The sequence below is a fragment of the Komagataella phaffii genome, chromosome 4, assembly GCF_000027005.1.
Source record: "Komagataella phaffii GS115 chromosome 4, complete sequence".
Classification (NCBI taxonomy): Eukaryota; Fungi; Ascomycota; class Pichiomycetes; order Pichiales; family Pichiaceae; genus Komagataella; species Komagataella phaffii.
In genome coordinates, this window is record NC_012966.1 from 962,745 (window position 1) to 975,365 (window position 12,621).

The 12,621-nt window shown below is 41.9% G+C and overlaps 7 protein-coding genes across 7 annotated transcripts; 4 read left to right on the plus strand and 3 right to left on the minus strand.

Moving 5' to 3' along the window:
- Window positions 1-60: 60 nt before the first annotated feature.
- Window positions 61-2,579, plus strand: PAS_chr4_0490 (Component of the CCR4-NOT transcriptional complex; the record flags this gene model as incomplete). Its single annotated transcript, XM_002493880.1, has 2 exons — window positions 61-68; window positions 281-2,579. The coding sequence occupies 2 exons, from the start codon at window positions 61-63 to the stop codon at window positions 2,577-2,579; spliced, it is 2,307 nt and encodes a 768-aa protein (XP_002493925.1).
- Window positions 2,580-4,097: 1,518 nt separating this feature from the next.
- Window positions 4,098-5,177, plus strand: PAS_chr4_0492 (DNA N-glycosylase and apurinic/apyrimidinic (AP) lyase involved in base excision repair; the record flags this gene model as incomplete). The annotated part of the gene is made up of 1 exon (XM_002493881.1): window positions 4,098-5,177. The coding sequence occupies one exon, from the start codon at window positions 4,098-4,100 to the stop codon at window positions 5,175-5,177; it is 1,080 nt and encodes a 359-aa protein (XP_002493926.1).
- Window positions 5,178-5,324: 147 nt separating this feature from the next.
- On the plus strand, window positions 5,325-6,302 carry PAS_chr4_0493 (uncharacterized protein; the record flags this gene model as incomplete). Its single annotated transcript, XM_002493882.1, has 1 exon — window positions 5,325-6,302. One exon carries the CDS (start codon window positions 5,325-5,327, stop codon window positions 6,300-6,302), a length of 978 nt encoding a protein of 325 aa, XP_002493927.1.
- Window positions 6,295-8,199, minus strand: PAS_chr4_0494 (Regulatory subunit A of the heterotrimeric protein phosphatase 2A; the record flags this gene model as incomplete). Its single annotated transcript, XM_002493883.1, has 1 exon — window positions 6,295-8,199. The coding sequence occupies one exon, from the start codon at window positions 8,197-8,199 to the stop codon at window positions 6,295-6,297; it is 1,905 nt and encodes a 634-aa protein (XP_002493928.1).
- A 781-nt stretch (window positions 8,200-8,980) lies between these two features.
- Window positions 8,981-10,411, minus strand: PAS_chr4_0495 (Hypothetical protein; the record flags this gene model as incomplete). Its single annotated transcript, XM_002493884.1, has 1 exon — window positions 8,981-10,411. The coding sequence occupies one exon, from the start codon at window positions 10,409-10,411 to the stop codon at window positions 8,981-8,983; it is 1,431 nt and encodes a 476-aa protein (XP_002493929.1).
- A 223-nt stretch (window positions 10,412-10,634) lies between these two features.
- PAS_chr4_0496 (Peroxisomal ubiquitin conjugating enzyme) lies at window positions 10,635-11,249 on the plus strand (the record flags this gene model as incomplete). Its single annotated transcript, XM_002493885.1, has 1 exon — window positions 10,635-11,249. The coding sequence occupies one exon, from the start codon at window positions 10,635-10,637 to the stop codon at window positions 11,247-11,249; it is 615 nt and encodes a 204-aa protein (XP_002493930.1).
- A 6-nt stretch (window positions 11,250-11,255) lies between these two features.
- PAS_chr4_0497 (Hypothetical protein) lies at window positions 11,256-12,131 on the minus strand (the record flags this gene model as incomplete). The annotated part of the gene is made up of 1 exon (XM_002493886.1): window positions 11,256-12,131. The coding sequence occupies one exon, from the start codon at window positions 12,129-12,131 to the stop codon at window positions 11,256-11,258; it is 876 nt and encodes a 291-aa protein (XP_002493931.1).
- Window positions 12,132-12,621: the final 490 nt, after the last annotated feature.

The following is a 12,621-nucleotide window of genomic DNA, read 5'->3' on the forward strand; positions in this document are numbered from 1 at the left end:
GGAGTTCGTACGGAATCTTGGACTACGTTGCAAGTCCAAGAGTTCTACGCGATCAAATGAATGCTTAGGTAATCTTTATTCATTCTTTGCAAGTGCAAGAATAACTCATCAATACGTAGAGAACACGATCGGCACGAGCCACCCGTCAGATGTGACATCTTATACCTTTAGTAGTTGTTTATATGTCTCCCAAAGTCGCTTTCAAGCTTTGTGTGATGTTTTTGTAGCTAGGATCGTTCTGTCGGACATCCAGCATCCAGCTACAACGTTCAACATCCAGCGAGAAGCGAATTTTCGTCGACAAAGCAAACAAAGATAAGGAAGGACCTACACTGAAAGGTCCCATTATGAACACCGCTTCCCAATATAAGGCGCAAGGAAACGGTCAGGGAATCATGCGACATGCTCCACAGCCTCAGCAAACGCAAATTCCTTCGCAATACCTTCTCCAGCAATTGCAAGGCTCTCACGCCACCAACCAGCCCCAGACAGATTCATCCAACCCTTCTCTACTAGTTCAGGCTCTCTTTCAAGGTCCACAGTCTCATCAAGGTCAAAGAATTGGAAATCAGCAAATGCAACCACATGTAGTTCTTGGATCTCAGACGTTACAATCTTCTTCTGTTGTTCCTCCTGGTCAAAACCAACCTACTAGCCAGAGCCCCCACTATGACACAATTCAGGTTGAAGATCCCACCACTTTTCATTGGCAGCATCAAGTACAATTGGTGCAGATGTCCCGAAAGTGTAATCAGCCCCATTTCTATGCTCGTCATGCTGCTGTTTCTTCCAGAAAGCTACTTGGTAAGAATGGCAATAACAATATGCCTGGAGTTGATGGTTCACAGGGGAACCAACCTCCAAACTTATTGGAAGCCACGAAAACACTACTAATGAGCACTGATCCAACTGCAGAGCAAGCCGAATCTGGTGAAAACAAGTCTGCTACCGACCCATTACTGTGGTTTAAGAAGTTATCCAATGACACTCAAGATGAGGATGAAGAAATTGATGCTTCCACGTTGAAAGATCCTACTCGTCAATTATGGAGGGCTTTAGACCTGAGTGGTCAACAGCTTCTGCATCTTAGCGAGAAATTGTTCCGTTATGATTTTCTGACCAAATTATATCTAAATGGAAACGGTTTAACAGAATTACCGTCCAGCATTCGTCAACTAAAGTCCTTAACGGTGCTGGATGTTTCACAGAATTTACTTTCTTCTTTTCCCCCTGAATTGGGAATACTTTTCAATTTGCGTTATATTTACGCTTTTGACAACAGGTTGACCGATATACCCTTTGAATTTGGTAACCTATATGAGTTAGAGTTTTTGGGTATTGAGGGCAATGTAAACATGAACCCAGAATATGTGAATATACTTGCAAAGCGTGGTTCAAGAGGTTTAACCATTCATTTACGCGATAATGCTCCAAGACCAACGCCTCCTAAATCAAGACAATGGATTTACTTCAGCAACGATGGGGAGATTATTGAAGAACAAGAATATAGACAACAACAGACAGAAGACGATATTGTCAACACCTTCACAATGATGACTTACAACACGTTGTGCCAGCACTATGCTACCAAGAAGATGTATAGATACACCCCCTCGTGGGCTTTAGACTGGGACTATAGGAGAGAGCGATTGAAGGAGCAAATCCTAGACTTGCAAACTGATATAATTTGTCTCCAAGAAGTTGAGCATAAGACTTTTGATGATTTTTGGCAACCAATCATGCTGTCGCATGGATATAAGGGAATCTTCCACGTAAAGAGTCGTGCTAAGACGATGAAGGAATCAAGTGCATACAAAGTAGATGGTTGTGCTACATTCTACCGTACTTCCAAGTTCCAAGCCGTAGAAAGGAAACATTTCGAGTATGGAAGGATTGCCATGTCACAGGACAAATTCAAGAAAACAGAAGACTTGTTCAACAGATTTCTTAATAAAGATAACATTGCGAGTGTACTTATCTTGGAACACATACCCTCTGGAAATAAGCTGGTAGTGGCCAATACACATTTGCATTGGGATCCAGAGTTCAACGATGTGAAAACAATGCAAGTAGGTGTGTTGTTAGATGAACTTCAGGCAGTGATTCGAAAGCATTTATCTCCTAAAGATATAACAAAGGTTCCTCTACTAATTTGTGGTGATTTCAACTCTAAAGTTCATAGTGCGGTATACCAACTTTTCTCTCAGGGAACTGTTGACAAGCATGAGGACATTATAGGCAGAGATTACGGAAAGTTTACCGAAGAAGGCTTCCGCCATCCCTTCCACTTACAGTCGTCATACGATTCAATTGGTGAACTCCCATACACCAACGTATCGCCCACCTTCACAGATGTTATTGACTATATTTGGTATTCTACTCCAAGTTTATCGGTGAAAGGAGTTCTTGGTCAGGTCGACCCAGATTACAGCAAGAACATTATTGGGTTCCCCAATGCAGACTTCCCTTCAGACCACATTCCTCTTCTGAGTACTTTTATGTTCAAGAAGTCGAGTGCACCTCGACCAGACACTCGAGTTGATTTTCGCAGTGATTTCCGAGGATCTCGCAAGACATAGAGCCAGTGATGTATAATAGTGTTTAGTTGCAACCAATAATAAACATATAGGTTAGTCGATGGCACTCGTAGTTTAGGCAACGCAACGCAATCTTAGGAGGAAAGATGAACCCCTTAGGCCCCTTAGGGCGCGAAGGATGTGGTTGGATATGCCTCTCCGTATCTCTTCCGAGCCGATAAACAACCCCCAAGTAGAAGAAGATATTTCATCCTCAAAATATCCTACGACATGAGACTAAGGCCCAGTATAGTTCGGCCAGTTCGGTTGTTGTATGGGAGTCGAAATTTCAACACTGTCACTAAGCATAGGCGTTGGATAGATGTTCAGAAGCCGAACAGCTATGGCGATACGTTTTCTGTGAGCACCTATAACATTCTGAACCAACATTACATCTGGCCTCAAGTGTTTAAATACGTACCTGAAAATGATATCGACTGGAATTATAGACAGCAGCTGTTGGATAAAAACTTTAGAGACCTTAATACTGACATCATGTGTTTCCAAGAGATGGAATACGACATTTACGATACCCATTGGAAAAACTCAGGGGAATCATCTCCGTTAAAAGATTACCGAAGCATATTCGTGAGGAAGAAGCCACCACATTATTGGACAAAGTCCGAAAGGAATCTTGATGGTGTGTCTATCTTCTACAAAGATTCTGTTTTTGAGGTGATTGACCATGTAGATTTTGATCTGGCAGATTTGGTCAGAGAGCATGATTTTCCTTCGTTTGAACATACAGAAGACTTCAAAGAGCGTGTTCTACCTAGAAATACAGTTGCTTTGGTTGCAGCGTTGAGGCATAAGCATTCTGGTGAAATTGTGATGGTAAGCACAACTCATCTGTATTGGTCTCCCAAATTTCAAGATGTAAAATTAATACAAATGCTTATAATATGCAATGTGATCCGCCAATTTCAGAAAAAACTAGAGAAAAAGGGTTTACTGAGCCCAAAGGACCCCATTCCATTAATTATATGCGGAGATTTGAACAGTCAAATCGATTCCTTCGTTTATCAGTTCCTGAAGACGGGGGATATCGATTTGCATCGGGACTATGAAAAATGGTTCACAAAATACGACTACGGTTCAACATTGGATCTTCTGAAATCTTCTGATCCTCTCAAGTTGAAATCTTCCTATAATGGACTCTTTCAAGCTGGCAATTTTCCGTTCACTACATTTACAGAAAAGTACACTAACATCATAGATTATGTCTGGTACAACAAAGAAAAGTTTGACCTAATTCGAGAACTGGGTCAAGTTGATCCGTCGTATGTGGCAAGTCAGGTTGGATTTCCGAATGATGAATTCCCAAGCGATCATATCCCTCTTGTAAACATATTTCAGTTCAAATAGAAAGTTATATAGTAATGATAAAAGTTATGATGATGATTACATAATCCGAAATTCTTTGGTCTTCCCAAGTGCAGAATTGCAACATTGGCCATGTCGCGCGATGTATGTAGTAGCATTACTACTTGATAGCCATATACTTCTACCAAGTGGTAAACCATGGTGAAGAGTGAATTTTTCACTCAAAGGACTAGTAAGAGGCTCAAGCTAGCCTCCCAGATGGCCCAGAGTTTTGGTTCGACCATTTCTGATGTTGCTTTGGATGGATCTAGAAGGAAACCGGCTCCAGCAGTGATCCAAGTAAAGAAAGAATCGGAACCTATTAGTTTAGAGGTGAAAAGCCACGGAAACGATACGAAAAGGGCACGTGTCAAGAGTGAAGAAGACACACATGTAAAGCTGGAAGAGACTCCAATACCGAAGAACTTTTTTCCCATTTATAATGAAGTTAAGTTGATCCGATCTAAGATTACCACTCCCGTTGATTCGATGGGATGTGCCACAATACCAATACGAATCGCTGAAGAAAAATCCGGCCCCCTATTTAGATACCGCTTACTGGTATCTCTTATGCTCTCTTCGCAAACTAAAGATGAAGTCAACTATGAAGTCATGAAGAGTATGAACGACTATTTCAAGAGTGTGGGGTACGAAAACGGATTGTGTTTGCAGGCGATTCTAGATGTGGAGCCTACCAAGCTGGACGAATTGATACATAAAATAGGATTCCATAACAGGAAAACAGTTTACCTCAAGAGTGCTGCGGTGATAGTCAAAGAGCAATTCAACGGAGATATCCCAAAGAACATAAAACAGATCACTGCACTTCCAGGTGTAGGTCCCAAAATGGGATATCTTTTGCTACAAGACGCCTGGGGAATCAACGATGGAATAGGCGTAGACGTTCATGTCGATCGGTTAGCAAACATGTGGAAATGGGTGAATACGAAGACTCCAGAGCAGACTAGACTTGCCTTGGAGAAGTGGGTACCCAGAGAGTTATGGCAGGAGATCAATCCGGTGCTGGTAGGATTTGGTCAAGTCATCTGCACCCCAAGGGGTCGAAGATGCGATGTTTGTTCTCTTGCCTCCAAGAAGCTCTGCAACAATATTGATAGAGGCATCATCAGTAAAAGTCGTCGTGAGAAGGAATCCGCAGCATTGAGGGGCGTCGCCGTTAAAGAGAGGAAAATTAGAGGAGATATCTCCCAGATACTAGACATTGAAGATCTCGCATAAGGTGATTCCATTATCGGCATTTTTACTAATTTTTATTTATTAGCGATGTAGTTAGTCATACTATATTTAAGCACGTTTATTTTCCAAGATTCGCTTTTTTTTACCGTTTTATCCATAATCACTCATTAGCTTATCTCCCACCGAGAAATGTCTTTGCTTATACCCAGTAAAGTAGACTACGACGACGCTCATCCTGCGACTAATCATTTCCAGGAGTACGCCACATTGCTCGGTCAACAGCCTCGAGAGGACTTTAGCTGGAAATTTGAAGTTGTTCCAGGGTTTTTCATGCAGGCGGAAGAATCTACTGACGATCTGAAATTTCGATACACGGAACAACATTTCGGATTAATGTTAGAATCTTGGTCCGAACTCATTAAACAGGTACATGCCTTGAACGAGTTTGCTGCCGATAACGAATGCTACAAAGTACTCTTTCTGGCCAGACATGGCCAAGGATTCCATAACTTCGCTGTGGGGAAGTATGGATTACCAGAATGGAACAGAAAGTGGCGTCATCTTACCACTGATGGAGAAATTGTCTGGGGACCAGATCCATACCTGACAGAGAGGGGTGTTAACCAGGCTTTAGAAAACAGAGACGCATGGAAGAATGAGCTCTCTGTAGGTTGTCCTTTGCCTCAAAAATTTTACTCCTCACCATTCACAAGAAGTGCAATGACATTGGTAAACACTTGGAACGAGATTCTTGACCTGAAAAGAGTTGCTCCAATGATTAAGGAAAATCTTAGAGAAACCATTGGTGTCAACAGATGTGACCAGAGGTCAGACAAGAAAACCATCGAGAAAAGATATGCCAATCAATACGGATTTCAGTTCGAGCCCGGTTTTCATGAAATAGACGATTACTTCACTGAGGAATGGAGAGAGTCAATCGGTGAGCAAACCTTGAGAATAAATAGATTCTTGCAATTCCTGTTCGATCTGGATTGGAATTCAGAAGAGGGAAAAGCTAAAAACCGTCGTGATTCGACTTTCGTCAGTTGTACAAGTCATGCAGGAACAATACGTTCCTTCCTACAAGTTTTAGGTCACCGTGAGTTTACTGTCGGCACCGGAGCAATGATTCCTGTTGTTGTAAAAGGCATTAGACATTTTAATTGACATAGTTAGATAGAGCCTTCTTAACACCTTCCAAACTCTTTGTTGCAAAAAATCGCACGTCCACATCTTCATCATTGGTCAATTGTACCAATTGAGGGATAATCGTGGACTCTATTACTGGTGCCTCCTTGGGGTCGTTAGCTAGCAAAGTTTCACCAATAACCTGGTAAGCCTTGGCAACGTTGAAACGAATATTTGGCACCTCATCCTTGATCAATCTTTCAAAAAATGGGTAAATATCTGTTTTTATAATTTCATTTCTTACCACAGGAATCAACTTCATGAACGCAAACAGACTTGTGATTCTATGAATAAAGTTGATTAAGTCATCCTGCCTTTCCAAGATTCGCAAGATCAAATCTTTTCTTGCCCATTCTTCCCCAAAAATCTGCGTCAGCTTCTGTAAGTTGTTCACTGCTGCTTCTCTGATACTGTATACTGGATCATCTAACCAACCCATACATAGTTGACCCAGTCCTTCGTCGAAGAAGGACACTCCTAGTTGCTCAGCCAATAATGGAATCTGCTCAATTATGGCAAGGCGCACTCGCCACTGTTTGTCTTGAGCAAGACTGGTAATGGCAGGTAGTAGGGAGTTGCTTAATCTCTCAATTCCAATCACTTCATTCACAACTTGCAAATTTGAGATAATATTCAGACGCACCTCAGAGAAGACGTCATTGAGCATGTGTAAGAAAATAGGTAGTAAGTGCTCAATGGTGGCTTCATTTCCTAAATAAGGTGCTAAACCAGTAATCTGGGATGCCAGTGCAGCCCTTACCACTTCTGATTCGTCTTCTGAGAGACTGTTAACACAAGGGATGATCTCCTTGATTATTATGTCTTTGTTGGCGTCAGGTTGTAAGCCATGATTACCTGTCTCACTTACGAGTCTGACGTAACCTGGTAATTGTTCACTGATCGCTTTTCTGACTTCTGGCTCGTGATCTTTCATAAGTCCGGCAAACTCGCCAATCAAGCTCAGGGAAATCTGGTCATCGTGGAAAGCTTCTACTAACTTTTCAAATCTATTGGCGATCATGTATTTAACTCTCCAACTTGGGTCATTAATCAAATTGAGAACGTTCTGCAATAACGCCTCATGGTGTGTCTTGTTACCAATCTTATGAAGAAACTCTAGCATGCAGATAAGAACTTCAACGGACAAAAACTTGACAGAATCCTGGTGATCCACTATTAGGACTTGAAACATTTCGTAGATGATATTCCAATTGAACTCATCGTTATCAACGTTAGCGAACTTATCTGAAAGTTGATCAACAATTTCTGGAAGATGAGTAGCCGAGGATTTCCTTACCAGAGGGATTTCGTGTTTTATCAGAGAAAAGTACAAATTCAACAAATTTTTACGTTTCTCTGAATCGACCCTGGCCACAATGCCTTTGAAAAGACCAGTTGAAGCAACACAAGAACTGAACCATTGGTCTTTTGCAAGTTTCTCCACTAAGGGGACAAACTCAGAATCGATCTGAGCGTCACTTAGGGTCTCACCAATTAAGTTGAGCGACTCGACGGCCTTATCCCTAACAACAGGTTCTTCAACAGAGCTGATTTTTTCCAAAATGGGTAGCAGCAGTACCGCATACTGGGGCCCTCCAATCAGAGGGACGAACTTCCCAAGTTCTTCGGCAATGATGCAGATCACCTCATCTTCATCGTCGGTAACAACTTCATCTAGGTACTGAAGTAACTCGCTCCTGGTTCGTTCTGGTCCCAAAGCAATGGCGATGGTGTCTAGTCTCTTCATTGCTTGTACACGACTGGCAACGTCATCATAACGCAATTCATCCATCAATAGGGCGATGGGATAAAGGTCTTGGTTGTTTTCAGCCATGTTGCTTTTTGGAGTAGAGAACGATATGTGGTTTTCTTCCATTTTGAGGGGCGCGCAGAGGATGTTTGTTGCCCTAGAAGGAAGAATCGAGGGTGAGGTGGAAGGGAGTAACGAAACGGAATCTACTTGAACTGGGCGAGAAGGCCGTGTACATCGAACCTACGCTCGCAGTATTCCTATACTATGGTGAAATTATTTCTTATTCATCAAAGTGGTTGAACAACAACAGAATAAGTTCACTGCCTTGGAAATCCTCAATGGACGATTTGCAGACATGAATTGATGAGGCACCAAAATGTAAGATTACCTGATCTACCTGTTCCACATGGAAATATAATTACTAATTATAAACATGGAATAGTAAGCTGATACAGGGAAGGAAAAAGGTGTTCTTTCGGTTGCGGCCATATCTAGCAGAAAGCACCGTTTCCCGTCCGATCAACCGTAGTTAAGCTGCTAAGAGCCTGACCGAGTAGTGTAGTGGGAGACCATACGCGAAACTCAGGTGCTGCAATCTCGTTTTATTTTTGGACACAGTTTTGCTTAACTAATCCGGGAAGCTGGGCCCGTTGAAATGATGTAGTAACCAGCTAACCTCAAGCAGCCTCCATGAATCACCTAGTGTAACTTGCTCAGTAGTAACATTCTGGGCTCCATGCTCAATATGTTTTTAATTGTGCTATAAACCATTAGATATTATCTCATTAGAAGGTATAAACGGTATGCTATAAGTTTGAACTATGCCCTGAAATACCAGTAAACGATTCTTGTTCTCCAGTTTTGGCAGTAAGTTGCGATTAGCTATTGGTACGAAGATCCCAAATTAAATATAGCTAATCTTGAATGCCATTCGGAAAGTATCCAAGATTTTGGCAAGAAGAACCCATAGTGAGACTCTCAAACGCTTCAATTGAGCCATTAGGTTGGACTTGGATGTTGACAACTTTTGCACAAACAAAAGTAATGAAATGATGAAGCACGATGCAACCAATGGTCTTATGAAACGTTGCATTTGAAGAATCCAATGTACTTGTGGGGTATTCGAAACAGAGTATGGTGGGAAAAGGAGTCTTTTCAACTTATCTAACAACGACACTTGACGGGGAGTAGACGAAGGTCTCTGGAGTTTCTTGTCGTCCTGCGACTTTGGACCCATCGGACGGGACACTTGACGGGTTTGTTTCGCTGTATCATTACCTGGTTTCTTGGAGAAGAAATCCTTCTTGAAATGCTTATGGTTTCTTTCTCTATCTAATAACTCCTTCTCACGCAGCAGCTCGGCTTCTTTGACCTTGTGAAGATGCTCGTCCAATAGTGAAGAGTACCTCAGAACTCGCTGGGCATCGGAAGAAAAAATCCGAGCAATAAGTTCTTTTGCTCTGGGTATTTGATTCATCTGGGAAAGCACATGAACCAAATAAAACTCAACAACCCGTTCAAGAGATAGTAATCGTCTATCTTGAACAGAAATGCTAGCATCCATAGGGCCAGGCAGTTGGTTTATATGGAAAGGTTGAGCGAAGACGTCGTTCTTCAGTAGATAGGTTTCCATTTGTTCATCTAGATTAACCAGAGGGAACTTGTTACTAAGTTCGATAATAAAACACATGAGAGCTAGTTCTGGATCAATCAAATGGTAGTTGTGATTGTAAACTTGTACAATCTGACGAAAAATAACCCCCTCCTGAAAAATCGTATGGATCTCCTCATATAAACCATTTCCCACAGAATTTTGGTCTTCTTTGAGTAGCAAGTCAATCAACGACAAATAAAGTTTGTAGATGTTGGAGACTAGTTCATCCTGGGAGGCTTCTTCCACTGACATCTCAGAAGATCCAATGACATGAATGTCATTTAGATCCAGTTGTGAAATCAAAGAGGTTACCAAAGTCCATGATTTGGCAAAGTTCTTGTTCAGATACTGTCTTATAGCCAGCTGATAGTTGTTATTCAAACGGTTTTGGAGAAGCTCTGGCCCCAAGTCACTAGAATTATTGGCAACCGTTGAGTTGGATGGAAGATCCTGAGGAAATGCTTGGGCCTTAACAGGCCCATAAGAACTCACTCTACTGCTAGGAGATACATTAGAGACACCTTGGTTCCCCGTATAGGCCACCTGAGACATTGCTAGAATGATTGTCGAGTTTGCTTTTAGGCTAAAAGAAGGCGAGCGAGCGAATATCTGGGGACGATTAGGAAATGACGGTTTGTGGGGAGGGCTGGATGTTGGATGTCGAATACGGAGGCTTCCCATAGGGAGGCAATTAGTTGTCCTTGTGGAATCAAAAGAGCACAAGAAACCTGTGATTGAAAGTCTGGGCTGTCTGGGGTTGGCAAGAAAATCATAAAATTTATATAGTACATTTGTTAGTTGCTTCTTTGAATGACACCTTGATCTACATGTTGTTCTTCCCAGTTCCCACCGCGAAGTTTCTCTAACTCTCAATCTCTCTTTCCCCACTTGATAATCCAAAGAAATGTCAGCTGAAAAGCGTTTGTTACAGGAGTATAGGTCTATCCTAAAGGAACAAAGACAAAAAGGATCGGCATCCACTTTATCCTCAAATGGAATTTTGGATTTGAAACCGGTTTCAGAGGATAATTTCTACAAGTGGACTGCGAAGCTGAAAGGCCCAACCGATACTGGTTACCAGGATGCCTTTTGGGAGCTTCAGATTGACATTCCTTCCAACTATCCTACCCAACCGCCTAAGTTCACATTTATAGTCTCTGATGATATCCCTCGTAATAGAAGGCAAAGGCAGACCAATCAAATTCAGGATGACGACGAATTTGAAGGGGCTGAGAAGGAAGTTTTAAGGCATTGTTATAGAATGCCTCATCCAAATATTGCCTTCAACACAGGAGAAATCTGTCTGGACATTTTGCAGGCCAAATGGACGCCAGCTTGGACACTTAGTAGTGCTTTGACAGCCATTGTTCTCCTGTTGAACGACCCAGAACCACTGTCCCCGCTAGACATTGATATGGCTAACCTAATGAAAATCAACGATTTGAAGGCTTATAACTCATTGATCGAATACTACGTGGGTCGATACAGTATCGAAGAGGAGGTGTATATATTGAATTAGTTAATGCTATTTGAATCCGAAAAATTCCTCAATGTCATCAATTTCAAGTTGTTTTTTGGTACCATTCTTTGCGTCACCAATGACTCTTGTATAACTAAGTAATCGCTTCTTCTTTGCTTCAAGCTCCGACTCTTCTAGCTCAATTTTCTTTACCACGATTAAGTCATCCCGATAGAATTCATCTCCAGGTTTGTTGGAACACTGATAAGGCTTTAGCTTCTCCAAGTAACTGAGAGGAAGATTAAATAACTCTGTGTTATGCTGTTGGGTGTTGAGGATGGAATTAGTGAAAATCGATGTATATGGCACAAAATGCTGGTCCTTGCTAAAATAGGGGTTGTAGTTATCAGTTCTTGAGCTGGTCACTTGGTTTCTCAGCCGATTCCTCGACACCTTAAATTCTTTTAGGCTGTCTAGAATTGAACTTGATTTTCTTTTTGGAGTTAGGAGGGCAGCTGGAGCAGTTTGGGATCCTGATGATGTACCATGTGTGGATGCGGTCAAGTTTTTTGCAACTGGCATTTGTAAGGGTCTGTATCCATTCATCAATGAATCCAGCATCAATGAGTTGTGGTTGATATTACTAGTTGAGGGCACTCTGGGTAAAAGACTGATGTATCTCTTCGGGGTCTTCTTTGGAGGGGTTAGATCGGTGGTTCTTTGAACTACTTTCTTGTTCTTAGCGGGGGCGGCATCCTTGCTTCTAAAACCGGAAACTTGTTCAAAATTGGCAGAGGATGTCTCTACGTTATCACCATCTTGTGGCTCAGTGGCCTCGGCAGCAGCAGCAGCAGCAGATGAGGAAAACCGTGCCCCAATTCCAGAGACCTTCACCCTTGTTGCTGGGTAGGGTCTTCCCATCATAATCCTTGAGCGTAGCATTGTATGTTATAAGCAATCAACGGGGGAGATAGGAGCGATTAACGGATATGATATGAAATCGACAGTCTGATTCGTAGGATTGAGAAGAATATTATTAGGCACAACAAACTCCTTTGGCTTTTAAAATGCTCTTAAAACAAAAGGGATCCTGGGAGGGAAAGAATGTTTGGTGAGTAGAAAGTTAAAAGACTCATATACTCTATGGCTCCAGAACACACGCGAGCGAGGAGGCAGGGATGGTGACTTTGATCACGAGCCCTGTTGTGATTTTTTATCTAATCCATCTGTCGATCACGTGCTGATATACTTTTCAGAGTGTTAACGGATTTAGGTACGTGCTGTGTTTGAGACGAGAAAAGGTTGAGGTTTCAAGTTGCGGAATGGTGGAAGGTGGTAATAGGCTGATATGACTTGTTTAATGAGCGGTGGTCGAATATCGGACTTTTTGGTATGACTTTGGCACAGAAACTATAAAATACAATTTGTGGAT